The 27961-nt window shown below is 49.3% G+C and overlaps 2 protein-coding genes across 2 annotated transcripts; one reads left to right on the top strand and one right to left on the bottom strand.

Moving 5' to 3' along the window:
* Positions 1-1132: 1132 nt before the first annotated feature.
* On the bottom strand, positions 1133-14038 carry MRRF (mitochondrial ribosome recycling factor). Its single transcript, XM_086625203.1, has 7 exons — positions 14014-14038; positions 12942-13141; positions 12353-12508; positions 11001-11119; positions 8482-8573; positions 2752-2911; positions 1133-1255 (listed from the first exon to the last, which is right to left on the bottom strand). Exons 2-7 carry the CDS (start codon positions 13114-13116, stop codon positions 1178-1180), a joined length of 780 nt encoding a protein of 259 aa, XP_086481329.1. The 5' UTR covers positions 13117-13141; positions 14014-14038; the 3' UTR covers positions 1133-1177.
* Positions 14039-14120: 82 nt separating this feature from the next.
* On the top strand, positions 14121-26533 carry RBM18 (RNA binding motif protein 18). The gene is made up of 6 exons (XM_086625117.1): positions 14121-14150; positions 14219-14335; positions 20069-20195; positions 21429-21515; positions 23299-23384; positions 24777-26533. Exons 2-6 carry the CDS (start codon positions 14223-14225, stop codon positions 24934-24936), a joined length of 573 nt encoding a protein of 190 aa, XP_086481243.1. The 5' UTR covers positions 14121-14150; positions 14219-14222; the 3' UTR covers positions 24937-26533.
* The last annotated feature ends 1428 nt before the right edge of the window (positions 26534-27961 follow it).

The raw sequence follows: 27961 nt of genomic DNA, 5'->3' as shown, positions 1-27961 counted from the left end.
CAACAGCGAGAAAAGCCTGGTTGATAAATGTCAAAAGAAATACAATAATCAGCTGAAAGCAATTTCCCGAGCCATGTAACCGCCCTGGGCTCCCCATTTTCCTTTATTCATTTATCATGGTAAGCGCTTTGGCCAAAATACACAAAGCAGAGAAATTGTTGACATGTGGGGCCCTTGCAGAGCAAATCCTTCATCCTCCTCCCCCTCCCTGCTGCGCACAAACCAACTTTTGGGGAGTTGTTTATTTAAGGACTGCAGAGCACTTGGTGCTCTCTGAACCCGGATGCCTCCGGAGAGGAGCTGCGGTGCCACCACCCTGCTCCTGCCCATGGCTGGAGGGAGGCTGCTTGCTGCTGTCAGAAAGTACCTGCTGGCAGCAAGGAGCTGAGCTGCATGACCATGCTCAGGACCTCGTTCTGCTTCTGCCTCCTCCAACCCCTCAGACGTGGCAGCAGTGGCTCAGCAGGCATTCCGTGACTGGTCAGGGAGGGCAGATGCTGGTTTTGGGAAGTTCCTCTGTTGGTTTTTGGTATTCTTGGTCCTGGCTGAAACAGCCACGCTGACAGCACTGGTTTCAGTTCTCTATCCCCAAAGATAGGTGCTGAGCTCCCTCATGCCCTCCCCAGGGCCAGGCTGCAGGTCGCTCTGCTGGTCACGGCCGCGGGCAAACCCCGCTTTTGGGACACGCGAACCCAAGGAGACGACACCAACCAGGAACTGGCTGTCCCAAGGCTGCTCCTCCACATCCCATTTTGACTTTATTTGAAGGGAAAATAAACGCCAAGGTTGGCAGCGGGACAGGGCAGGTTTCCCTTGCGCGTGGTCCCTGCTTTTGCAAGGGGCTGGCACACAAACGGGCTGGGGCATGAGGCGAGCGGGGCCGTCCTTCCTCCTGTGCCCCAGCTTCTGCGCGGGAGCCCTGCCAGCCTTCAGTCTGCTTTCCTGCTATTTTATTTTTCATCTTGCTTCACTCAATTCTGTTGCCACCTGGATGAAGAACAGCGAGGACAGTCCCCCAGCTCCCTCCAGTACCATCCAAGATTGGGAACCATCGGGAGGTGTGGCATGGCCACCCCTGCCCATGGCCCGGGGGTGCTGGCTCCAGGCAGGGATGGTCACTGGGGTGCAGGACAGGCTGTTCTCGCTCGAGGGGGGAGTGTGTCCATTGGGAAGGCGCTCATCCAAGCAGCTCCTTGGTCTTTGCTGCCAGCAGCTTGTCCATCTCCGCAGCAGCGCCGTCTGCCATTTGCTGGATCTGCAGCAACAGAGCAAAGTCTGAGTCGATGCCATAGTTAAAGGGAAAGGAATGACTGGATCACTCCTGAAACAAAGCCTAAAGTCCTAACAAAACCCAAAATAGTACTCGGGCAACAAATGGCTCCTCCTGGGGGCTCCCAGCAGCCCCTGGTGATTCTGTGTCAGTGTTGCATCCGTACGGTGAGAACAGGGACTGGCCAAAGGCTCTGCAAAGGGACACACAACACAAACTCTTGGCTGAGCTTCACAAGGGACTTGGTCAGGTCCTTATTTGACAGAGCTACATCAGGGGAAGGTCAAATCAGAGACCGGCTGGTGTCGGCACCGCAGGAGGGAGGGCTTATCTCCTCACCTCTGCAACCCCCCCACTGCTACAACAAACCAGGTAATGGCGGGAGCAGAACCTCAGCACCCACTGAGAATTCACACATCCAGTAACAGAACTGTTTGTTTCTTGTAAAAAGAAATAAACAGTGGTTGTTAAAGCCCTGCCCAGGGATCAGGTCTCCTGGTAACAAGGTACGGACAGAGCGAGCGTGCAAGCAGGACCAAAATGTGCATCCACTTATTCGAGTGCAGGTAAAGGCTGGAGCACGTCAGGGGGCTTTATGCACCAGTTTTACAGGGCTGATTAAGATGCACTCGCTCCCAAGGTGTGTGACGATGACCCTTCCTCATGCTGAAAAATTTGGGTACAAGCAAAAATTAAGACTTGAGACGCTACTTCTACAAATGCAGAAAACCATCTGTCTGCTCTGGGAGAACTGCTTCCCAACAGGATTCAGTTACAATAGCATGGCCATTTTTCCTGCCTGCACAAATGCTCTGTATATCAATGTTTATTTTTGTGAGCACACAGAGAACTGTCCCGAAGCATTTGCAACGTATCTAACTTTAGCTGTTAATAAACAAACAGCTAAAAGTAATGGCCTGCCTTCAGAGGCATCAATTCAGCGAAACACTTAGGCTTGTGCCTGAGTTTATGCCCAAGTAATTGACTTTAGTGACATCTGCTCTTAGGGAATTAGGCATGTGCTTAAGTATTTTCCTGAATCGGAGCCAAAAACTCCTAACAGAGATAATCTTGCTAGCCTTTTCATTAATAACAAACTGGAGCAATCCTCATTAACACCAGCTGTTTCACAATGGCCAGGCGCTGTGTAAACGCTGGTAAAGCCATGGATGTGGGTCGTTTCGCTCCCCAGGTTCAGCTGGTTTGTGCAACAATTCCTTGTAGTACAAAAGCTTTCGGGGAAGATTTTTTTTTTTTCCCCTGTGTCAGCTTATGATGGTTCATACCATAAATTTGGCTTTGAGATTGAAGCCCCAAATCTCAGAGAGAAAAAGCAAATACAACAGCCATTGCTGGCTCCAAAAACTGAGCCCAGGGCCACCCGTTCCCCAGCTGGGTTCTCAGTAAAGGCTGGGAGAAATGCACCACTGAGAAGTGAAATGTCATGATATGGCAGAAGGGGGGAAAAAAAAAAAAGTTACCTGCTTCTCTAGCAGCCAGATGGTATCTTCAGACACCTTGTTCTTGAACTTCTTTACCTGGTTCACACTTTTGCTTCGCACCTTTCTCAGGGCCTCTTTGGACTTGTTGGTGGACTGCTTGGCAAGCTTGGCCAGGTTCTCCCTGAGCTCCCTCGTCACCCTGGCAGCGAGGGGAAGGAAAACACACCAAAAGGGAAAACTGTCATGTGTGGCACAGCCAGGTTTATTTTCTGCGATGGACTTGGGGTAAACACAGCGACAGAGCAGCCGCACAGCACCAAGCTGGGCTGTGCAGCGACACCCGAAACCCGTCTGGGTTAAGACAGAGCTTGGTTTGCGTGGAGGGCAGAGGGACTTAACAGCTCAAGGCACGTTTTTATCCTGCTTTGGCCCACCTGAGCCCACCAGCCACCTCCACGCAGCGTCGCCAGGGCAGCACGCCCCAGCGGAGCAAGTCTCCAGCCTGGAACGGAAAGGTCCCGGCACAGCCCTAAGCTGAGAGACTTGGACTGGATCCTCCTTGGTTTATAGCTGTCACTGCAGTGCCTGAAAGTCGTACTGAAATGTTCAGCCTTTCCTTTTTTTTCTGCTGACAAAGCATTTGTGGGAAAGAGGGAAAATCCAGCTCCAGACCTGAGAGATGGAACTAAAAAGTGTAATCCTGCAAAGCCGGGAGGAAACCTCCATCCCTTCCTGGAACTTGGTATCATCTCCCTGTAACTGAAGAGCCTGAATTATGTATCTGGAAGCTACAGAGCTTATGTTTCACTCAACCTTATTCCCACTCATCACGACCAGGCTTTTCCATCAAGATGATGTGAACGCCCGGTTTGACAAGAGGATGATGATGCTAGACATGGCTCAGGTCAGCCCCAAGAGAACTTCAGCTCCACCTTCCTCTCAACACAGGGCCAGTTACTGCTGTGATGCCACAAGAAAATCCTCAACTTTCCATCCCAAACTAAAAGCTGCAGGTGATGAGGGAGCCTGGCCATCTGAATAACGCACAGGAACGGCTGACGTGTCACCGTGGCTCTGGTAATGCTCCAGCACCTACAGCTGATCACTGTCAACACCAACTGCTAGCACTTAACAATAATATTTTAATTATTTTCATGGCTATTGAAGTTTCCAGACCGCCTTGAGAATAAAAACCCCCCGTGCACTCGCTGGGGCTCGCTAGCAAGAGAGCGCCCGCCCGCTCGCAGCAGATATTGCAAAATAAACATTTCACAGGAGTATTTAGAAATTGGCTGCAACAGCCTGGGTCACCAAAACCCTGGGGCCAAGACTCTCCCTGCAGAGAGCTCAGGAAACGCGGGGTGAGGGCTCCCAGGGCCGGCGGGTGCGTGTTACGGGGAGGCTGTCGGGGCGTGATGGGACCCTTGGCCCTTTCCAGGCTGGTGCTCAGCGCCGGGAGCCGCACGCTGATGCCTTCCCTGGGACAGCAGATGTCTGCAGAGGTGCCGGCCTCCCACTGGTTACACCTCACCGGGCAAGAGGGAACGGGTTTCCCAGAACCCGTTAGGAATTACAGGAATTGGGGATCACTAGAAAAGCTGACGGGTCTGGAGAGCAGCGCTCCGGCCCCTGGCGGTGCCCTGCCCCTCACCCCAGGACACCCCGCAGGCAGCGGCTCCGGCCCCGCTGCCCGTCCTGCTCCCGGCTGAGGGACACCGGAGGGCGACGGCCAGCGAATTTCCCAGGTGGCAAGAGGCTTCTGGTTGGCGCAGGCTGGAGCCTGGAGCGAGCGCCTCGCTGGAAGCGAGCAGGGTTACTTGTGGCTTCCTCTGCATCCCAACACCGATGCCTGGAGGGCTTCTCGTGTTCGATCTCCCCAGCCACAGATCCCGCCGCACACGCAAAACCAGAGGTCCGGCCGAGGTCAGGTTCTCAGGCAGCTTTTTTGGGGGGTGGAGAGCCAAGCCTGGCTGCTAAACTTGGAGGAGGGAGCTGGAAATCTCCCGTGTCTCCTGCTGGGTGGCGAGGTGGGCTGCTCCGCGGCACGGCTGCCGCAGCCGCCGGAGACCCGGCTCGCCGTCAGCGACTCGGCTCCCGCGAACCGTGCCGAGGGGATCGCTCGCCTGCTTGGGGCTGCCGAGGCTTGAAGGAAATGTTTTTTGTTTATGCAGCGCTGCTAGATTTCCTATGCTTCTTGGCACGGGGTCACAGCTTTCATGCCTCCTTGTCTGTCTTTATTAGCACCAATTTCTTTTTATCACTGCGCAGCGCCGTGGAGTTTCTCAGCGGGTTTTATGTTCCAGCCAGACTGTGTGTAAATTCTCAGCAATGCTACCAACAGTGCCAGAAACGGACGCTTTTTCAAGCAGATGCTGTTTCTGGTTAAGGAATCCATCAACACGACCCAGGCTCATGGTTTCTAAGGACAGTTGTTTCATCCTGCCCCCAGATCTGGGACTTTTAAGCTGTTCTTAGATTTGTTTTTTTTTTTTCCTGCCTAGTAACCATTGACCCTATTGCCTCTTTAAAGCCAAAAAAAGCATGATGTGAACCTGGGGAAGGGGTGGCAGAAGTGGGGAACACCACCATCCTCTGCACCCAGAGGAGCCACCAGCTCCAATCCTGTCCTTCCCCCGGGGACGGTCCTGCCCAGCCAGGACCAGGACAGAGCCTGGTGACTGACATGCCGGGGTTTCAGAAACACCCAGTGCCCCACGGGTAACATTTCCTCTTTTCTGCTTCCACCAGTGACCTGTGGCTGAAGCACTGTGCCCTCGGGTGCTCCTGTCCCAGCACGGGGCAGGGGCAGACCTGCAGCCAGCACGACACGGGCTGCCTCTCGGCTCCAACGCAGGACGTTTATGCAGGTAAGAGTAATTTCTAATCTCAAATGCTAGGAATTTCCTGTGAGCAAGAGGGATCAGTTAAAGAAAAGTAGGTTTAACTAGATACTCTGCATGTGTAATTGCAGATAAACATAGGGTGCAACATCTATTTCTCAACAAAAAAGCATGCGAGAGACTTCGGATGATGAGCGATCCGTGGCGATGCAGCTCAGAAACAGCTTTGGGTTTTTTTTCAAATGAAATTTTTTGAGTCCTTTCTCGCCATCGTAGGTATCTTTGCATATTTCTTAAAGGGCAAAGGAAAAAAAAGCTCACAATGAGTCATTAAACTTTCAAATGAGTCATCTGGCTTTCAGTAAAGCATGTGTAAAAATATTACTAATTTACAAACAATATCCAGTGTAACACAATGGGTCCAAAAAAGATGAATCTAAAAATGAGGCAATACCATAAAAGACACAAGGTCAGGTCAAATTCGGCCAAGGGATCAACCAATACGAATGTTCCCATGGCTGGTCTTCTTTCTTTTCTTTTTTTTTTCTTCTTTTTAAACCCTCAGAGAATACTTTTTCTACAAATAAATATTGCCTATGCAGTGCTAGCAACACAAACAAGCGAATGCCTCAGGGAGCAGAGGGGATCCTAGCAGGAAGCAGAAGTAAACACGAACGAAAGGAGTGCATTTTTTCTGTTAAAACTGCAATGCAAAAACTAAACTAATAGAACAAATACTAAAAAGTAAACTCCATTTTAAAATGCTCAGTTGAAACACTTACAAGCACTGAAACACAGCGGGACCTGCACAAGGCAAAACATGATGCGTGTGTCCCCAGCTGATAGGTGAGGCTAAAAAGTGGTTTTAGTAACAAGAAAGGACAATTCAGGTTTGATTTTACTTTTACCACACCTCCCCTTGTGAAAGAATCCATTTCCACAGAAACTGTATTGTCTCTTCAATTCTGATTTGTTTGCTTATTTTGCACACCTGCCACAATTTTGGCAATTTCACTGCATCCATCTGTCCAATATCCTTTCATAAACATCTTTATGGAAGTTGGGAAAATGCAAAACTTTGGAAAATCAGAAAAAGTAATTCAGGGATATAATATTGAAGAGAGGCCTCTAGCAGAATTTGAATGATTTCTGCCCTCGCTTTCCATTAGAAGGTTTTAAAAGGCTGAAACTGCCCGCTTGTCTTTTTGATGAGCGGATGAAACTCAGAAAGACCCGGTTGTGTCACTAAAGAGCAGGTGAGGAAATGGGTCTGGGGGTGCCCACGGGTCTCCACGGGCTGCCAGCCGGGCGGGGGGAAAGAGGCCAGGAGCAGCAAGCCTTACAGCGCAGCGGGAGGAGGGAGCACACCCGGCAGATCTCCCCTGCGGAGAGCAGACCCGTTTTCGCTCTGCAGCACTGCAAAAGATAGTGACAGACCGTACACATTTGTTTAAAAAACAATATTTTTTAAAAGATTGGGATTTGTGGTTTTGGAGTTTCCTCCCCTGCAATTCATATTCGAGGATGACCCAAGTGCCCATTAACAATCAAACCACTGTGCAGCAACCCGGGAGCCTCAGCAATTATGAAGATAATGGTGCCCTCCTCCTCCTCTGCCTCCTCTCCCGAGGAATGGGGGAAGGGCAGGGAGCACGGGAAAAAAAAAATCAGCAAATAGAATGATAATGTCATTCCCTCTCACCGACAGCAATGGAAAGCTGCAATTAGACTTCTCTGATCAAAATGCTAGCTAAAATTCCATAAAATTTTTAAAGTAGATCTAAAGCGCGAGAAATACTTGGTTTGTCTCTACGGAGAAGTCACCTGCTTGGAAAGCGCTGTGCACATGCGGCGTACGGAGCCGCCTTCACCCTTCGTGGGAGTCGTTCACAGCACCCCAGCACCACGTAACCCCAACATGCCGGGCCACGTACACCCACGTCTGCCCAGGGCACTTCCATGGCTCCGTCGCTGCAGGGGCTGAGCACCCCCTCACACCACCCAAGCCCGGGCAGGGCAGTGCTGCTGCCCCTGCTGCAGGCTGTGCCCATGCCAGGAGGTGCCCAAGCCAAGCTGCTGGGAGGTCTTGCTCCCCACGAGGTCCAGCCTGGTCCCAGGGACTGAACGTGTGTGTACCTCTCTAGCTCCCCCAAAGGAACCCCATCCACAGGCAGAGCCCAGCATGCTGCAGCCCGAAGCACGCTAAGCAGGGATCGTCAGGAACACTTCGAAAGCACTCTCCTGATCCAAACGGAAGCACGGATGCAGCGGCACCTCCTGCCTTGTCCGTGGGCTGGGAGACACCTGCGACGGGTGAGGGACGCGATGCTCAGGCCTCGGCAAGGAGCTGCCTGCTCTCCTATCAATCAGCCCTATACCAAATTTTCCACGCAGCCGTCAGTTACGCAGTGTGTATCAGGTGAGAAGAGGGAGTGGATTTCTTAGAACTATCAATTTCCTCCCTCTTTCCTTCGTCACTTCCTTTCAGTGCTCTCTGCAGCAAGATGCTATTCACCCCTAACACTACCAGTTCACTACTGCGTTACTGCTGCTCTACGCTGGTGTAATTCAAGGAATTTACAGCAGGGCAGCAAAGAATCAGCCCCTGAACTAAGGCAACACGGCTTCAAAAGCCTTGGCTGTCTCTGCAGCCAGCCAGGACCAACTTTCCTCTGCAGGGAGAAGACAAAGAACAAGACTAACCATCAGATGCTGGAATGTGGTGACTTAGAGCTCAGACACTTGGAAGAGCTTCCACCAGACGCTTCTAGGCACTCAGATTTTTTTTTTTTTTCCTGAACGTGAAATATTTGGAAAGCAGCTGCATTGTGACATTACAGCAATTGTGCATGCTTACCCTCTGAAGGGCACTCGCTGCGACCTATTGCATTATCTCGCGTGATGACGGACTCGGGCAGCCCATACTCACTTGGGAATCGGCACCCGAATTATTGTCCCGTCCACTTCTGGGTTCAGGTTCATGCCACTCTCCCTTATAGCCTTCATAGCCGCAGCTGTGCTCTGTAAAACAGATCAAAAGGTAAAGGGAATTAGGAAATAATCATTCCCATATGCCAGAACTCTGTCAATAGTTGGCAATCCATCTCCACAGAACATGGAAACATTTACTTCTGTTACCAGTGAGATCAGGAAGTTACATTGGTGCGGAGAGCTTTGATCAACCCGAATGGGAAACTACGGCCGCGCTCGGTACCGGGGTAGGGGGGCACGAAGCGGGGGAGAGGGGAAGGGAAGCAACAACAAAAGAAAACTGTTTGGCTTCCTTGAACGGTTTGAGGCAACGCAGAGTGAAACCGCAATAAATTCCCAAGGCATGGCCTGACTGTGGCGAAGGAGATGAAAGATTCGGAGCATTTAAAAATTCCAGTTGAATGTTTCCCACTAGAAATCACACAGTGCCAATTTAGAAACATTAACTAACTTAACCACTTCAGCACTACAACCTAACCACATTACAGCAGGGCAGTGGCAGTGGCTGAGAAAGAGTGCCTGCGCCCAGCTCCACGTTTATTTTACAGCTTATCGCTTAGATTAACTTCTCAAAGCTCCACCACTGCTGGCTGATGCTCTGCTCTGCTCAGAAAGCGGGGTGTGCGGGTTTGCCTGGTAACTGCAGGGATTAACAGGCATCGTTCCCCGTCCCAGGGCACTGGTGTACCTCTACGGAGCGTCAGGCTCTACGGTTAAACGAGCGTTTTGCCGGGAGCTCCCGCGGCGCTCTGCCAGGTTGCTGCGTTCTTTGGCACTGACAACAACACCGAGCGAGTCTGTATTCCTGTGGCACTCGCGTGGCATTTCCTACCAGGCACATTGCTATTTCTGATCCTCCTTCCCATCACCGACTTCAGCTCCGGGCTGCTGCTGTAGACTGTATTCATGAAGTTCAGCTTTTGTCAACTGAGGCACAACTAAAGCTCTGCGTGTTTGTTTAGGTTTCCGTCGTGTGACATCACGGGATGAAATGAATGCTCTGCCAGTGTTTTGTAACACAGAGCTGCTGTCCTCTAGAACACGACAAGGGCAGAGAAAATGTAACCAAGATGATCTCAGGAGGTTAGGAATGTAAACGTGTTATTCTATGGACAGCGCTTGCTCTGTAGGAAGGAAATGCTCAGTAAAGGCTTTATTGTTTAGCATACGTGTTGGAGGAGATAGAGGAAGGAGAAAATATTGCAATATTGCCTCCATCCTCTTGCAGCCCATGAAATAAATAGCTGTGCTGAAAAAAAAACAGTCTTGTTTGATTTTATAACCCTCGGGCAAACAGAATTTGGCCCTGCAAGTCCTTTTCTACTACTCTTTTCTTTCCCACACTCTTCAGGCATTTTTCTTTCTTTTTGAATGCCATGAAGCACTGACTGCATGTTGTAAATCACAACATCAAGTAAGTGTGTCTGTACACCATTTTAAGGAGTTCAATCTATGGAACAGTTATGGTATAAAACAACTGCACTGAGACAAATAGTTTTAGCTTTAGTTCAAATGAAAAACGGTCCTTTGGCTTAGAAAGCAAATGTAGGCAACGGTATATACAGCGATATTGAACTTCTCACATGCTCGTTTCTCAGCCTGAGCTCCCGCTTGGACACGGGCTGTCACGGAGTGACTTCCCCGGCCCTCTCACCTCCGGCACTCCGAGGGACCTCGGTGCACCCGCTGACGAGGGGGCCTTCCTTCTCTAAAGCCGTTCTACACGCTGGATACGCTTTAAGAAACACTTAGGCATCAAGTGCCTTACCCTGACCTCCTCTGAGACTTTGCTGACTTAATTAATTAGGGAAAGCCTTCGCAAAATAAATAAGAGATAAGCTTTGGCAAACCTCCAGACCTGCAGCGGGATGAATAGCTAACCTTGCGCTCGGGACTGCTCCGACCTGCCCGGCTCCATCTGCGTGAGCCCGCTGCAGGGACCACGAGTGCTTGATCCCGAGGTGGGATTCAGACGTGCTGTCTCCTTTGGGGGCAAGTCTAGCCCAGGCTCCTGCAGAAATTATGGGAAGTCGGCTCTTCCGGAGGGCAGGTCAAAGGACCCAATTGGGGTTCTGACCCGCAGGCGCTGCCAAGGGAGGAGCTCGCTGACCTCGGCAGTGCTCAAGTCTGCCCCTGCGACAGCACGGGCCCGGCTCAGCCCTACCAGGGAGGCTCTTTGGAAGCTCATAGGCACGTAACTCTCGTCTGACCCTGTGCCACTGCACATGGGATGCTCTGTGTGCCAGGCAGGGCCGGAGAGCCGCTCGCCCCGCGCAGTCGGCAACAAAACACTGCTTCTGCTTCGTGTCAGCCGCAAAGCGACGCGCAGCCCAGCCAGAGCTCCCAGCCCTGCCAGCTTTGACTGATTTTGTCTAAGTGTTCCTTTGCTCAGCGTCAACCTGCTTGCTCCCGTGGCAGTTCTCTCCCCTTGCGACGCCTTCCGTAACGCGTTCTTACCTCTGGAAAACTGGACATGTTCACTATAATGAGCTGCGGTGACTTCTGCGAGATCTGCCCCAGCTGGTTCAGCGGAAACTTCCCATCTTTTGTCACCACGATTATGTGATCAAGGGCCCCTCAAAAGAACAAAACACAGGGAGTTTCAGTAGGATACAGCAGTTCACAGCGATGCTGAAGAAAAACAGGTATGCAGTGTCCCACTTCCCTTCTGGTATGCAGAATATAGATGTTACAAAAGAAAAAAAAAAGTTTATTCAGACTTCAGGTGCTGTTTGTGCTCATGCATCCCCTGTGGTACCTGCAAGCTAAATATTTCAACGCAACTCTAAAGCAGAAAAACACGAAAACAAAACTCGTTTGGTTTTGTTACTAGAATAGAAAAACTAAGCGAGATTGTTAAGAATTAAAAGGAAATCATTATTTTTTAATTCGTAGAACTTGAAAACCAAAATGTTGTTCTAAAAATCAAGACAACTATTATCTTTAACTTAACAGTCTTCTCTTAAACCCTCTTTTTTTTATTTGCCAAGTCCCAAGGGGAGGTGTTGTACACTGCCTAATTTAAAGTATTCAGTTTCTCCCCGAGCTACTCTTAATCTGCTCTCTAGTTTCTGCTGCAAAACGTTAACAGGCCAAAAGGGACATGGCACAAGAGGTACTTTATCAGTGCAATTAAAAAAAATACCTATGGTTAAAATAAATAGTTAAGAGAGTGAGCTACGCTTTCCAACTCCATTAAAGACTGAAGTGCCCCTGCCAGAGCTGGGGTGGTGAATGATTCAAATTTGGTGATTGTTTAATGTTACATTTTATCCCTGAAACTTGATACTACTTACAAATAGGTACGTTCAGAGTGTTATAGAAACTGTAGCTTAGTCAAATATATCCACATTTCTTCCTAAGACACAAAATTCACTAAGTGAACAAGGCTTGTAAAGGTCACTAACCACAAAGATGCACAGCAAAAAAAGTTTATATATGCCAGACACCAGCCTGATGGCAATTTCCAAAAGGCTAATTTAATGGCAATTGGATTTTTCCTGCCCTACTGCACCATTAGCTGACAACCTGCTTCTTCATCACATCTGCAAACAGTTCAGTTAGACACTTTTGACATCTCCCACTTACAAAAGCTACTTCCAGGAAGCTATTAACAAAAATGGATTCTTCCTGGTCAAGCTCAGGGTGAAGAAAGCCTTTAGCTGGAGACGTCAAGGTTGTAGTAATTGGGTGCCCAGTGAATAACTCCATAAAAAGAAAATCAACGTTGAAAAACTCAGAGCTCTCCGTTACTAGGATCGGTATCCTTATTTACAGGCAATAGAGCATCACACAAGAAAGTTACCAACCTGGTGAGGTTCTAACACTGAGGTTTCTGCTGAAATCTTCTTTCAGAGCTTCTACCACTGCCTGCATGTCTTCATTGGTTTCTTCCAAATTGATAATATCCTCAACTAGGGCTGCGCTGATATTCACTCTGGCTTGAGTCTGCCCTTTACCTTTAGCTGCAGATTACACATAAAATTAATTTCGGTTTCTGACTACAGTTAGTTGTTGCATTAGAAAGCAGAGAGAAGACATTAAAACCACTGTTAGATTCAGAACCGAGTCGAAGATAAATCCAAGTAACTACACTTTCCAACAATTAAATAGCCCCTATAAACCAAACCACATTTGTTTGTGGGCACTGACTCCAGGCTGACTGTGATGATTGCTGCCTACTGCTCCGGCACAGCAGCAGCTCCCTGCGGTACCTCTCCCAGGGGAAGGGCTAAGGTTTCCGTACACTACAACACCATCAGGCAAACCAGCTCCTCCAGAGCTGTGCTCTGCCTAAGTTACATCAATAGTGGTTCATGAGATAAAAGGGATAAGAAAAGAAATTCTGGCAACATACTGAGGGGTTGCAAACACCAGGAAAAAGGCTGCCACTATTACCTTTTTTGGTGGCTAGCTGTCTGCTCAGCAGCATCTGATGGACACATTGCCTGCAGCCAGCCGGGAGCAGGGCTGGGCAGCCTGCAGGAGCCTGCGGCAGCCCCCGTGCCGTTGCCAACGAAGAACGATAGAGCAGGGAAGGCAGATGACGGAAGCACCTTAGTGCCATAGCCATCGTTTACAGCTTTTCTCCACCTCGCCTGGAAAAGAGAAAAGGCAGGTGGTCCACTCAGTGTGCTAAAGAGACACAGATTCAGGTCTTAGCCATGCCTCTCAGGGCATGGTGGCACTGAGCAAGGTGGGCAGCGGGCCTGGGCGTCCCGCAGTGCCCAAGGGGCACGTTTGGTGGAAGGGGCTCGTGGCAGCCAGCCCGTACCCACGTTATCTGCGCAGCCTTTGCACATTCGCCCAGAGGAGCACGGGCCTGGGATGCAAAAGCCACGTCTACCGAGCAGGATCAGCTCGTTTACGTGTCTGGTATTCGCACATCACCCGAGTAGAAACTTTAACTTCTGTCGCAGGAGGCTGGTGGCCCCAAACCCCCCCCGGCCCCCCTGAATTTACGGGGCTTGTTTCAGTCCGGGCCGCTACTGCAGCTGCAGCCCCGCTGTGCTCGGAGCTGCACGAACACAGACGGAGCAGCCGGTCCCTTCCTTCTGCGGGAGCCGGGAAGGCGCCGCCGACGGCCGGCCGGAGGGACCGGCCTCTCGCCGCGCCCCCGGCCGCGGGCTGCCCTCCGCCGCCCCGGCGGCACCCAGCATCCCCCCGCCCGCCGCTCCCCGCCTCCGCCGGCGGCTCCGCGGGGATCCCGGACCCCCGAGCCCTGGCCGCGCCGCACGTGCGCACAGGCCCCGCCCCCGCGGCCCCGCCCCCCGATGCCCCGCCCTTCCGTCTGACCCCGCCCCCCGCGGCCCCCTCTCCGCGGGACGCGTCGGACCCGCCCCGCCCCGCCCCGCCCGTGCGCGCCCCCGATGCCCCGCGCGGGGCCGCGCCGCGCTGCCCCGCCCGCCGGGCCAGGCGGTGCCGGGGACCGGAGGCGGCGGCGGGGGAGGGCGGACGCCGCCTCGCTCACCGTCGCGCTGCCCGGCACGTTCCAGGGGACGTCATCGGGCCGCGCCGCGGCGTTACGTCACAAAGCGGCGCCAAGGGCGGGGCGAGGCCTGCGCGACGACGGAGCGGCCGCGGCCTGCGCGGTCCCGCGGTGTCATGGTGAGTGCCCGGCGCGCCCCCCGCCCCGCGCCCCCCGCCCTGCCCGCTCTCACTGCTGCCCTCCGCAGAGCCATGGAGCCGGGGCGCCAGGCGCTGCCGCTGGAGAACGCCTCCATCCTGTCCGAGGGCGCCCTGCAGGACGGGCACCGCCTCTGGATCGGCAACCTCGACCCCAAGATCACCGAGTGAGTGCCCGTGCGCGCGGCGCCGCGCCCCCGCTACCCCCGGCACCCCCGGCCAGCGGCCCCGCCTTCCCCGGCCCCGCATCCCTCCGGGGCGCCGCCTCCCGCCCGCTCCCCCGCCCCCAGCGGCGGCACCGCCCCCCCCCGGTACCCGTCGGTGGGGCCGCGTTCCCCCCGCAGCGCAGCGCAGCACCCCCGGACCGTGACACGGCTCCTGCCCCGGCCGCCCGCGCTCCTGCCCGGTCCCTTCCCCGGCTGCCCCCGGGTCCGAGCGCTGCCCACCCTCCTGCCGCCGGTGCCGGGGGCTCGCCCGGGTGCGGGACGGAACGCGGGGGGTTCCCCGGTGCCCGGGAGGCCGGTGTAACACACCCAGCGCTTGTCTGTGCCCTGCGGCGAGGGGTGGCCGTCGCCCACTCGAGCAGATTTGTCAGCTGGTCGCAGCTCCCACGGCTCTGCCCGGGTGGCCCCGTGTGTGCCCGGTGCTGCTGCCCGGCAGCAAACGGCCTGAAGTGGGAGGGGTGTGGGGTGTTGGTGTGGGGTGTCTGTGGGGGGGTCTCCCGGGCTGTGCTGGCCCGGCAAACCAAGTGGCTGGGAGGCAGGTGCTTAAACTCCTGTGTACAGCGATCTGCTGGGCCACTGCTGGGGCTGGAAGCTGAAAATCTTTGTGTTCTAGACCAGAGAAATGTTCCAATTTTAGGTTTGAGACGTTCAGGGTGACCAAGAGCCTTGTTTTGTTATTTTGCTGATGTCAGCCGTGGGATGCAGATTGAACAGAGGAGAGTTACTCGCTTGAGTAACTGAGTGGTACCAAGGTGCGGTGTGACTGGCTGCTTACGTCGGCTGAGTGCATAAATCAAACACGTGTGCGTTTTGTGTTTTCTTCAGAATACAGATAATTATCTTCTGAGCAAAGATGATATTTGAACAGCTAAATTGTCAAGGAAACAGGACTTGCTGTCCAGTATTTGGATAGTGCGCTGAGAAATCACTAGGACTTATAAAAAAGAACAAAACAAACAACCACCAAAACAATTTGGGGTTTATACACTCCTAAGAAACAAGCATTTTTGATTAACTATTGTATATGTCTGTCATGGAATACTTCTTCTTCCTGCTCCTTTTTGTGTGTGTGCAGGTGCTAGGTTTTTATTCTAAATGTGGTTCATCTTAACGGAGCAGTTTTCTAATAGCCTCTAAATGGAATCATTAATGCATTGTGCTTTTCAGCCGTTCAGCTTTGGGTGGTTTCTGCATTAATTACCATTTTTATCCCACAGCTATGTTGCTCTGGTTTGTCCGCATTCACTGACCACGTAAAATTAGATATAGGGGTTCTTGAGCTGGGTCTTTAAATATTTAGGAAACTGGGTGAGTGTGAGGGGAATAATAGTGGGTGTTTGTAGATGCATTAGATCCTTCACTTCCCAGGGTGATCGTTAGGGGTGTTTTTAAAGACCTTTTCAGTCCAGGTTGTTGCTCTGAATCTAGGCCAGGCCAGGAATAGCGTTATATGGCAAAATTTACTGTTTTCGTAGCTTGAGTGAAATTAATTCTGTGAGTTTCAGTTGGCTTCTTGCGTGGGCAGGCTGTTCCTTTTCGAATCATCTGTTGCAGCTGCATGAGTTCAGCAGTCTGGGTGTGGGGCACAGGTGCCCTGGTACCTTCGCTGCCAGGGACCGTGTCTAGAGCAGCATCACCGCTGTGGGCAAGGGGCTTCGTTCTCCAGCATCATCAAACCTGGAGTGCTTCCATGCTACTGCATGATTAAAGTTTGCCCAGCGATGAGTGACAGTTGAGAATTAAGCTTCTTGCTTTTTCCAGGCTTTGTAATTCTGTGTCTTGCTTTTGGTTTTGCTTTAAAAATGACTATTCTGTCCTGCAAACTGTATTGTAATCTCTGTTTCCTTGTGAATAGAAGAGGAGGAAATTCCTTTTAACACATTGTCAGCGTAGAGAGAAAGAGTGTGCTTCTATGTCAGGTCAGTAAGTTTCTATAAATCATCTTGACCCTTACTGTCTTATCCTAAGGGCTTACATCTCTGCTCGTAGTTGCTCGTCTGAATGATCCCTGTTGAGGTTACTAATCATGTGACTAAAAACATATACGTGAAAACTAAAGAGCTGTCTCTTCATTTGCTGCTTTTATCTGATTTTTGAAGGATTGCCCCTGCAATTTCTGTGTTAGGTTTGTTTAAGATGGAGTAAAGTTGATTGAGTTGTTAGCAAGGTTAATAACCGGTTGTGACTTTCTTGAGCCGGAATGAGTTCAGAAAGTCTTGAATTAATCCAAGACTTCCATTTAGAGAGCAACCTATAGCTGCAATCAAGCGCTAGGGAGCTAATAGGTAACGTACACATTTGTGCACAAGCTGCAGTAATAGGAATTTATAAACGTAGGGCTGCCCACAAATTACAGCCTGCGAGTGGGTGGCTTGTAGGAGGTTCTTGCATACACTGAGTAACTGTGACTCAAATGGATTCTCAAAAGATCTCAAATGCTGACATACCCTATGTGCTGGGGTATGGTGGGTCTTCTGGTGGGCATTCCTCCTTCCCAGTAATGTTTGTTTGGGTGACTTCTCTTCTTTTGTCCAGCATCCTTAGAGGATTGTTTTGCCTGTGGAAGAAGATAGTACTAAGAGTCTGCTGAGTTTATTCTTAGCAGCTTAAGGGGGTGAGCTGCCACTGTAGGACCATGAAGCTGTTCATGATGTAGGATGCCATCTCCTGGCACTTCCAATGCTGAACGATCCCTGCTGTGGGTCCTGCCACGGCCGTGCATGAGGAGGGCAGCAGATGGTCGGTTCTGGGTTTGGTATCACTGAGCGAGGAAGCCATGGAGTTCCCTCACCATCACCCTGGTGCAGCGTTTGCCCCCCAGCTGCACAGTGGGGTGGGAGATGTGCTGTGGCACAACCGTTCATTCACATCACCTCTAGGCGGGGAAGATAACCCCATAGCTTGGTGCTGTCTCCCATGTGGCAAGTGGAGTAGGACTGTCTCCTCTGCCCATTCCTGTTTGCAAAGCCTTTTGAGACTTGTCAACGTTTCGGACAGGCTAAAATTTCATTTCCAGCTCTACAGTTACACGTGCATATTGCCTACTTCACAGTAGCCTTTCAGTGACCGTTCGTTTTCCACGGGTATGAAGCAGCGGGTGTCCAGCTTCCTTGGCTGCGTGCTGCTTGTGGAGGATCCCGTCTTGATGAGTCTCCCCTAGAAAACACGAGTTGTTGTTACAGACTCCTGCTGCCTCCCGTGGGGCACAATTCTTCGCAGTAATAGTTTTTGCATGTGGCCCGGTACCGCCGCGGCATCCTTGGGACAGCATTGTTGGGAGGAAGCCGTGCCGGTGTTTGAATAGCGCTCGGGGTGCCAGGAGGAAGAGTGGAGGAAAAGGAAGCGGGGGAGCTGCTGGTTTGTCTCGCATTCACATCAGATGACAGGAAGTGGAAATTGAGGTTGGCTGCGGGGATCCTTACGGCGCGGTGGGGCCACATCTGTGCAAATCACTTCCAAGCTCTGGATAACCCAAGTCGTTGCCATAGTAGAGCTTTTTACATGTTCTCACTTTTTTTTTTTTAAGGCTTCAGGTTTTTCCGTGACGGATCTCCCTTCAGTACTGAAGTCCTCTTGGCTTGGAGAACTACTTGTCAAGTTACTGTTAGTGCCCTCACTACATTAACAATAACAAATCATAATCACAGCCAGCAACTTTTAATTATACAAGACTTCAGTTCTGAGCTGTTCCATGGAGAGAGCAGATGACCTGCAGTTGTAAAACTTGCATGCATGGTTGGAAAATAGTGTTTGCATCATCTGTGATCTAAAGATTGTAAATGAAATAGATTAATTACGTAGGTTGCTTCTAGACTCTTAATGAAATTTGTTTTAAAGGAACAACCACCACTTTGCTGCTAGGAAAGTATTATTTGAAAGCAGAGGTTCTCAGACAAAAACCCACCAAGTATTCCTTCTAGCAGGGTAGCTGCAGGGGTGGTTTTGTTGCTGAACAGAATGTGATGAGAATAATTGTTGCCCTTCCACTGCCCCTGGAATTGCCAAAAGGAGAACAGCATCCTAGTGGTAAGGACTTTATTTTCATACTGCTGAAATTGCAAGTGCTTTTTGTAGCAATGTGTTTACAGAAACAACCTGAGGTGCGTTTATGTATTTTGGAGGCTCTGAAAGTTCCACATGTGGGGGTCTGTCTACATCCCGTGTCTCCAAAGTTAGTGGTTTTACCTGTCCATCTGTGACTGCATGTTGGTAGCTTGAGGTACAGTGGTGAAACTTGGCTACCGTGTAACCAGCTCCTTTTTTTTTTTCCTGCCCTCGCTTTTCTGTCTGCCTTGCCTTCTGAGCAGAGACAGACTGTTCATAGGCCTCTTGGAAGACCACAGTGCTTCGTCTATATTCCAGAGGATGTAGGAAGCCTTCCATAATCAATTACAATGCGTTTATTCCCCTGGGAGTTAACTTGGCCCTTCTGCACTGCTCATCTGAACACTTGCTGCACCTTCACCTCTTTAAAAGTGCATATCCTGAATGTCCACCGTGACCCATCCTGTGAGATGACTCACATTCCTGGAACTTTCTTGCCTGGCTTCTGAAGCTTAACAAAGGGCTATGGCCCTTTTCAAACATCCTACCAGGCTTTATTAGGAAAAATGTTGTCTACCCTTCCCGTTTGGACCGTCCCTAAAGTTGCCTGATGCAATTTGACTGTCTTGGGCCACTACTGGTCGTTCATGTCTGGAACGTGGTCCATGTGCACGTTGAGTTTTCCTGGTAGGCTTTCAGAGCACTAAGTGTTATCGTGCAAGCTGAAAACTGGGCTTAAACTACATGTCTTGCTGACGAATGCTGTACAGCTGATCAGGAGAAGACGAGTCCTGACTAAGATGCCCTGATTAAACCCTTAGACAATTCTTAAACTCTAGGAGTGGGATCAGGCAGTGAAATAGTAACAGGTATCATTTTCCTTCTAGGTCAGCTAATGATGTTAAACACTTTGATCGCAGGGAACAAAAAAAAGCTGCAAAGAACTTTCAGGATTAGATGTGGCCTGTATAACAAATGTGCTCCTAATTTTAAGTTGCTCGGTGCACTAGATACTAAGCAGACAGATTTACTCTGGCTTTCCCAGGTTTATTGAAAACAGCACACTCCTCACTGGATGGCAGGGAGATAATTGGCTAAATAAGTGTCTGACTTTCATGTGCATGTCACTGAAAAGCTGTCTGAGCCAGAAGCACTGGCAGATTTGGCCTGGATGATACTGAGGTCTGTCTGGTGCCTTTTTTCGCCTGGTCTACTGTAGATTACTGGTTGCAGTTTGTTTTGCTTGTTCTTCTGTCTTCCTGCTTCCCCAGCTCTGCCAGGCAAGTGGGAGAGCGGCTGCGTTTCTGTATGTCTAGCAAAGCATTGCGTAATTGTCCAAAAGCCAACTATTAATAGATCTTCTGCGTGCCCTTCAGCTGGCACCACCAGGAGGGAAGCGTCATGCCTTGGGGTTTTGGAGCAGTCTCTGATAATGCAGGTCAGAGTTATGGATGCTGAAGGGCTGCTGTACAGGGCACCCACCTCTGTGGGTGTTTGGGAACACGTGTGTGACACAGCTGAACTGTTTATGTAACTGATGGTGATACACGTGTGTGTGTGTCGGGGTTTCCTCTCTGTCTCACTGCTTTCGGAGTGGTGAAAGGTTTCATGAATGTCTTCTCTCCCCTTCAGATACCACCTTCTCAAACTCCTTCAGAAGTTTGGCAAAGTAAAGCAATTTGACTTTCTCTTTCACAAGTCTGGTGCTCTGGAGGGGCAGCCGAGGGGTTACTGTTTTGTGAACTTTGAAACCAAACAGGTATGTTGCTTTAATCTAAAATTCTATTTTAAATGACTGGCTTCTTTCCCCATCTTGTTTTATGTGAATGTAAAGCTAAACCAGGAAGGGATAAATTAAATACCTTGTCTACACAAACCCACAGACTCAACAGCTCCCCTCTGACAGCCACTTTGTGACAGGTCCTGGAAGTAGCAATAGTGATTTCCTTTCTCCTCTGCTGTCTTTTCCTGAATCCTGCTTTTTAATGCTAATCAGAAAGGGCCAGTTCTTTGATCCGCTTTTGTAGTGAGCTTGAGGGGTTGTGCTGTGGAGATGCTGTGCTCCTTGCAGAGCCTTGGATCAGCTTGCCAGACCACCTGAAACCCAGAACTGCTCTGAAGTCCTCCTAGTTTTTCTTTTGGCTTTGTGAATGCACCAACACCAACTTGTGTGATGCTCCTGGATGTATAACATGACACATCTGCAGCATCCTGGAGTGAACTACCCCGGCTGTCCGTTTAGGGTTTTAGCTCTTGCACAAATCAAAATTTCAAGTCATGCTCACCTGCAACATCAGAGTTCTAACAGAATTATGACAAAATAACTACGATTGTTCAAAAGTTAGGAAGAACAGTGCGCTTGGAGATTACTTGTGATTGTATGACCTCATATTTTTGCTGTGCTGTTGCCCGTAGGGAAGTCAGAAGAGCCCTGACACAGTACATTAGCTCTAGAAAGTTATTCATAGCAAGGTGGAACAGCATTGCAACGTAAATCTTCAACTGCTGTGAATCAAAGTTTTATGGGAGCGTCCCAAAACTGAGATTCCACTGCTGAGCCTAGAACAGGACCAGGTGGATAATGTTCCCACTGTGCGTGAGCAGGATCTGGAATGAGCCTAGATGGGTGTTAATGAGACACATCATCACTGTAATGGGTCGCAGTATTTTCTAGAGAAACTCCTACAGCATAAACCTCCCTCAGAGTGCTGCTCCAGTGGCCTCTATGTTTGGTATTTTCCATTAATGACCACTTTCCCAATTTCCTCCCCCCAAAACAAGTGAAAGAATAAACCCATAAGGCTGATAAGTCTGGTTGCTCGGATGTTGGAGTCTTGCAAAGATATTCCTGGATTGGGATACAATGGGGTAAACTTTCTTTGCTGTCGGTTAGCTGTACTTGCAGGAGACTGATGAACAAAAAAAGGCTCTTTACATCTGAGTCAGTTTTGACTAAAGACTGGTTTGTTTATTGAACTGTCTTCCTGTGCAGGAAGCGGAGAAGGCGATCCAGTGTCTCAATGGGAAGCTGGCCCTTTCCAAGAAATTGGTGGTGCGGTGGGCGCATGCACAAGTCAAGGTAAGCTTCTTGTTGTCTATAAGAACTGCTTTTAATTTGCAAAATCGAAAAACTTTAAGAAACAATTTATATCAAGGCTGTCTTAGCCAGGCAAGATAATTTCAGTCTATTCCAGGAAATAACTCTCACAGAAACATTAACACAGAATTCTCACTGAAGCATTAACAACCTGCCACTTCTGTACCTGAACTGTGCTGGCGTAGCTGTAAGAACAGGCCATGTAACCTGATGTTCTTAGGAAGGGAGTTTCTGATCAGAGGGATGTGAACAGACTACTTCTGTCCATGTTTTAACTTTTCCCAAACTTAGTGAGTGATTGGCTGGAAGTTTGAATCTTTCCATTTGTAGTTGTGCTCCCTTTTTGGTTAGGAGATGAATGGAAATTCCAGCTCCTTCTGACTTTAAAGCAACGTATTTCACATCTAAACTAAATATCCTTTTATTGCTTCCTCTATTGCATAAAGCATCAAGTTTTCAATACTAACTTAGGTAGTACTTTCTGGAACGTCTGTGTTTTAATTTTTTAAAATTCTTGCCTTGTTTCTCCTGTAGTTATTTACTATCTAGTATTTGATAAAGCAGTTTATTTTGAAAAACTTTCTTTACAGACGAATGAATTTTGGAGGAGGCAGGAGGGGAGCTGCTTCTTGCTATTTTACTTTGGATAGTTTGCCTTTAGCGTGTGTTGATTATCCTACAAGCAGCTTTCTACCTTTTCTCTTACCAAGCATACTAGCACATCTGTTCTGGATGCTGAAAACACCAAAACAGGTATCTTCATTAAAGGAGACCACATTGTTTCAATTATTGTCTTCAAGGGCTCCAGGCTCTTGCCAGCACATCCAAGCTTGTGCAAATCCAGTCTCCCTTTTCTTTAGCTCTGTAGCTACTAGAGCGCCACGTGCTTCCGGATGCCTGAAGGATGATCAGGCTGTAAAAGGGGTTTCAGCCAGAGCAGTGAGTGTCTGCTCAGCTGGGAGTTCAACAGGGTAGCTCAGTGCTTGGCTGTCCAGGGTATGGGGAAGAACACGCATAAATAATCAGTTCAGTTTGCATGGCATTTTCTAATCTGTGAATGGAAGGATTTAACACAAAACTGTGGCTTATAGTAACAAGTGTTTATTTTAGACAATACCAGCACCATGCTAAGTAGTTTTAAGATGAGTGGCCAAGGCTTGTCAGACACTGTCGGTTTGAGCAGCTCTGCTGAGAAACAAACCTGACTTTGTGCCAAGCGAAATAAGGAAGCAGAACACTGCGAGTGGTTCAGGAGGACTGTTGCCCACAGAGATGACAGGCTCACAAGCTGCTTTCTACAGAAAGGACGTGGTTCCTAACTGGTCTTTTTTATCTTTTGTTTTTGTTTTTTTCTTTTCTCCCAGTGCTGCTCGATTCTGTGCCGTGGCGTGCTTGGGTTACCTTCTGACTCTGCAGAATGTCTGTGTAAAGAGCATAGCAATACAGTACAGTAGTTGCTTTAAAATTTGCCATCTTTGTTTCATGCCTCGTGTAGAAGGGAACAAGAAGTGATAAGACAGGATAAGGTTTAAGAATCCATAGTACAATGCACACAAGTGTTTGATATCAGAGTCTACATTCCATATTGGTACTAAACAAATGTTATGGTTGGGATTTGTTTCAGTGTTTGGCCACCAAAATCCTTCATAGCAAAAGCTCTACAAAATCTGAGGTGATGTTAATCTGACTTTAAAGTCTATCTGAGGGCAAATGTTTCTTTGTTCGTAATTCCAGCTGACTTCAATCCTTGGTCTCTTGTTTGCAGAGATATGATCACAATAAGAATGAGAAGATCCTTCCAATCAGTCTGGAGCCATCTTCCAGCACAGAGCCACCTCAGTCTAACCTAAGGTAGGAGATGGAGTGGGTGATGAGTGAGCAAACCATGGCAGTGGCAGGGAATTAACTTCTTCAATTTCAGTAAGAGCTACAGCTGTTGGCATTATGTTTGTGCTAAAAATCTAATGTGGCAGAAAAGCTGGTTTAGAAGGGCAGCAATGCTGCTGCAAAGTAACCCATTTGATTTGGGGCTCTTCAGACTCCAAGTTCATTTGGTAACATGTGATGCTACTAGGGCAGTAGGAAGGTAAAGAGGGGAATTGGGAACATGTAATGTTCCAGCTCGTTTGGACAGAATGCGCTTCATGCTTTTTCATAAAAATTTCAGGGAAAGGTTATGTGCTGTACTAATTTGATTGAGCAAAATCCTTATGAGAGAGGATTTCTATTGTAGTCATAAAAGATTAAAACAAAATCAGAGGGAGTCCTTTTTTTTTTTTTTTTTCCCTCCCCAGTGTTAGGGCTGGTTGGTCTTCTCTGTGGGATGTGGTTCAATTCTCCAACCCCTCTGTTTACCTAAAGCACGTAGCCCTGCTTTGCTAATTCACAGTTTGGTTGAAAGGATGTGTGATTTTCTTTTTTCCTCAGTGTTCTGTCAGTGGAACTTGATAAGGAACCAGGGCTGGGGATAATGAATTTGCCTACAGATAAAATGAGCTTGGAATTCAGGAGTAACACACTAGGAAGTAATGAGCAGAGAGACTTCAGTTATGCAGATTGTTCGCTACGTCAGTGGCACAAAGGAGTTGTTTTAGCAAGGATGGATGCTGCAAGAAGCCACAGCAGAGAAGGGAACGTTCCTTGGTCCATACCCGATGGAGAACAGTGAATAACAAAAGTTCTAGGAACTTGGGGTGTAACCTGGGGTAGCTTCTCCCTTTGGGATAAACCCTGCTAATGCTGAAATAATGTTTCTTCCTGACCTAATTAGAGTCTGGGGTTTTCCCATCGCCAGCGGTCTTGTAGCTGGGAGGAAGTCTGGCTTTCATTTCTCTGCTGTTTCCAGCAGCCTCGTCTGAGCTGCGCTCTGCTGCACATGCTCAGACCTCTTTAAATGACATCATTTTGCATGAAGTAGGAAGCCTTGTTGTGTACTTGTCTCGCTCAGTGTCCTCAAGAAAGTGCTGAGTAGGTGCAAAGACCGTTATTTTGTGGTGCTGCGATATATCTTGGAGGACCTTTCCTAAGTGAATCCATGCTGAGGACTGAAATGAAACAGCGTGGGCTGTGAGCAGTAGGTTCCTGCCTCCCACCTTCACGCTGCTTGTGAATGCAGCGATGGGGGCTGCCTGGCCCCTCCTCGTGTGACTGAGTATTCACACGTCAACAAAACCTCTGGATTGCTGTAGTGTGATTCCATGCTAAGATCAAGCTCAATTTCTCTTCTGCTTTTCCTCCTTCCAGTGTCAGCGCAAAAATAAAGGCCATTGAAGCCAAGCTGAAAATGATGGCAGAAAATCCAGATGCGGAATACCCTGCAGCACCTGTGTATTCTTACTTCAAACCACCGGATAAGAAAAGGACTACTCCTTATTCCAGAGCTGCCTGGAAGTCTAGAAGATGATGCTTGTGAACGGATAGCGATAGCAAGAAACACTGCTTTGTGTACCTGGAGTCCTCCAATGCTTTTGTACTTTGTAGAGTGAGAAGGATACTGCCAGCGGAGCACACCACCGCTGTACGTGGCACAGTGTTTTGTAACACCTCAGGTGTTCTGCTGAATGCTCCTTACTGCCAGTGCAGCTTCACAGCTGAACGCTGTTCAGAAAAGTAGGTTCCCTTCAAAGCCTCTGATGAACACGCAGACAACCTCTCGTTAGTGTGCATTCATTAGCAAGATTAGAAACAGTAACCAGTGTATGGAGTAAAGCACATCCAAAAATACTCCATTTAACTGATTACTTTTTAAAGTATTTTTGAACAAAAAGTATTCCGATTCGTGTTTTTAATGGAGGGGAAGCACTTGGTTTTGATTAACATTCTGTAGTTACCATGGAAAACTTTTTCATCTCAATAAAACTCATTTTAAATAGATTTTGCCACACTTCTAGTAACTGTGCATGCAATATTTTATATGCACCAAAGCAAATTTATTCTGCATTTTGATTTGCAAGCTTTAAGGTGTAACTTTATAATATGATACCCGGGCTGTGTCATTACCTTAAAGTTATTTTCATTGTCATTCAGGCTGTAGGTATGTGCCTCCATGTAGGAATGGGTGTGTTTGCACACCACCGAGGTCCGCGCTGTGTCCGAAGCCTCAGAGCGCAGCAGTGGCACGTTTAATGTTTGCATTCAGTGGCAGCTCTTCATAAACCAGATGTGACAGCGTGAGAGTAGCGCTGCGGCCTCTGAGACATCTGCAAAGCGTGTGACCTCGGCGTTGGCCCACCAAACCAGTCCAACTTCTGGTTTTACTGGCTGGTAAAGGTGGTCGGTTGCCTCTTGGTGTAAAGTGGCACAAGTGTTTGTGGCGAGATGGTTCTGCTGCGTGCTGAGCATTGCCTGCACCTAGTGTGTAGTTTACAAACCTGATGGATGGCATTTCACTTAAACCATTTCATCTGCAGCACGTTTTTCTCCCCAAACGTTATCTACAAAGTAGAAATCTGAGATAAAACCACCGTCTGGCAGCGTTTTCTCCTTAGTACTCCCAGTGCTGTGAGTGCTCGTGCAAGGGGGATGTTAGAGAATGCGTGTGCTCAGGCCCGGGAGATACTGGTGTGATTTTGCCGATGTTTGCGCTCTCTCTAGCCCTTTCTACAATGAATCTTTACCTCATTGGTCGCTCTTGAGCTGCTTCCCCAAGCTGGTTAACTGTGGTCTCAAACAAGAGAAGGAAAATAATTTTTAAACAGCCCCTGGTTTCTGTACGTGGCTGCTGCTCACTGGTGTAGCAAAGTAAGGTTTGTGTTCCTGCAGCGGTGCACCTACCTCCAAGCAGAGCACGCGCCCTGCCTGCGAACCGAGCATCTGGAATGGAGCTGTGCCTCTGTGTGATGGATGGGTTGTTAAAAGCCTGAATTGTTCAAAAGTAGCTCTTGTGCTGTTAAATACTTGCTTTCTAGTTTTTTGGGTACCTGAGTAAAGAGAAAAGTAGTATCATTGGGAGTTTGTACCCCTATGAATGTCAATAACACACGGTTACATTCCTCTGTGAACAGCGTGTGTTTTGTTCTTGCGTGTCTAATGTTTGTAGTCCTCTGGATCTGTGCCTGTGTTACTTAGAACAGCAATCAATTCTATTTCTATTAGGAATTTAGAAAATACTTAGATTCAAATCAGGTATGTGGTTGTGTTCCCGTCAGAAACATACTTTGATATTTATTTGTATTTAAAAACAATTTGTTGAAATTCTTATGGCTCTAAATAAACGTTTAAAATGCATGTTTTCCTCCAGGAAAGTGAGGGTGGCAAGCAGGAAGTGAGGGTGGTAAATGCTTGGCATCAGCCGAAATCCACTGATACAAATCTGAGGACAATACCATCAGTCTTTATTTTTTATTTTTTATTTTTTTTCGCACTACCACAGTCACTAACAGAAGTGCCTTGTCTGTCGCTCGGCCAGACTCGGACCTGGGGGAGCTTTATTGCAGGTCAGTGTTGGTGTCGGTCATTCCTGCCGCCGCCGGCCTGGCAGGCACTCGTGCTGCCTGCGTTTCCCAGGAATGCTGCGGCTTCCCGAAGGCCCCGCGCCTCTTCAGCAGCCAGCGGCGATAGCGCAGCAAAACCACAGAGTTTCTAACCCTGGAGCTGGGAGGAGGTAAATACTCATAATGGTTTTTTTTCACGAGCGTCAGCTCTGGGGCTTTGCATATCAACCATCATAAAATGGGTTTGGAAAGTGCCGGAAGCCTGGCATCGCTTTGGTGGAGGATGCGGCTGGCTCTGAAGCCGTAAGTACGGAGGTTGGCAGGCTGGTGGTGGGGAGGAGAGCTGGGCTTGGCACCCGGCTCTCTGGGGAGTCATCTAGGGGCTGTTTCCTACCCCTGGGATGCGGTCCTGTCCCCTTGGGGGTTTCTTTGCTTCCCCTGTATTTCCTGCAAATCCCTGGGAGCAAGGTGGGACATCAAGGACAATGTTCACCATGTCTGTGGTGTGGGTTTTTCCTTGGTATTTCAACAATCTTCCTGCCTATGGTGAGACTCCCTCACTTGAGACTGGTATGAAATCGTGCCTTGGCCCGTGAGAACGGATAAACATCAAACCCCAGGTCTCGGGGTTCTGGCTGGGCTCGGTGACACGCAACCTCCTTGTCGCTGCCTCATACGAGCTACAGCACTGGCGAAGGGAGCAGGTGGGGGTAAGAAAGAAGATGAATTTAGTGCTAATACCCAGCAACTCCGCTGCTTCGCATCCCCCGAGCCCTACATGGGCCGCGTTCCTGGCACGGGCAGCTGCGTAACTTGCGCTTCGGAGACCTACCTGCTCTCGGCAGGCAGCGAGGGTGGGAGAGCAGCTGATCCCATGGCTGGGGGAAGGCGGAGGCTGGGCTGAAGTCACCCTGTTCCTGAGCCTGTTCTGACTTTGCAGGGCCCAGAGTGCCTGGTCAGTAATTATTGGAGTGAAGAAAGCCGTCAGTGCCGCGG

This window comes from Tauraco erythrolophus, chromosome 22 (assembly GCF_009769465.1).
Source record: "Tauraco erythrolophus isolate bTauEry1 chromosome 22, bTauEry1.pri, whole genome shotgun sequence".
NCBI lineage: Eukaryota > Metazoa > Chordata > Aves > Musophagiformes > Musophagidae > Tauraco > Tauraco erythrolophus.
Note: the sequence above shows the minus strand (reverse complement) of the source record. Positions and strands in the feature narration are given on the sequence as shown.

Excerpts from the sequence above, each read along its gene's own strand:
- MRRF (XM_086625203.1), bottom strand. The coding sequence starts at position 13,116 with ATGGCTATGGCACTAAGGTGCTTCCGTCATCTGCCTTCCCTGCTCTAT. Across the intron at positions 2,912-8,481 it reads ATTCGGGTGCCGATTCCCAA|GGTGACGAGGGAGCTCAGGG; the intron begins GTGAGTATGGGC and ends CCTCGCTGCCAG. Across the intron at positions 1,256-2,751 it reads TCTGGCTGCTAGAGAAGCAG|ATCCAGCAAATGGCAGACGG; the intron begins GTAACTTTTTTT and ends CTGTTGCTGCAG.
- RBM18 (XM_086625117.1), top strand. The coding sequence starts at position 14,223 with ATGGAGCCGGGGCGCCAGGCGCTGCCGCTGGAGAACGCCTCCATCCTG. Across the intron at positions 21,516-23,298 it reads GGGCGCATGCACAAGTCAAG|AGATATGATCACAATAAGAA; the intron begins GTAAGCTTCTTG and ends TCTTGTTTGCAG. Across the intron at positions 23,385-24,776 it reads CCACCTCAGTCTAACCTAAG|TGTCAGCGCAAAAATAAAGG; the intron begins GTAGGAGATGGA and ends TCCTCCTTCCAG.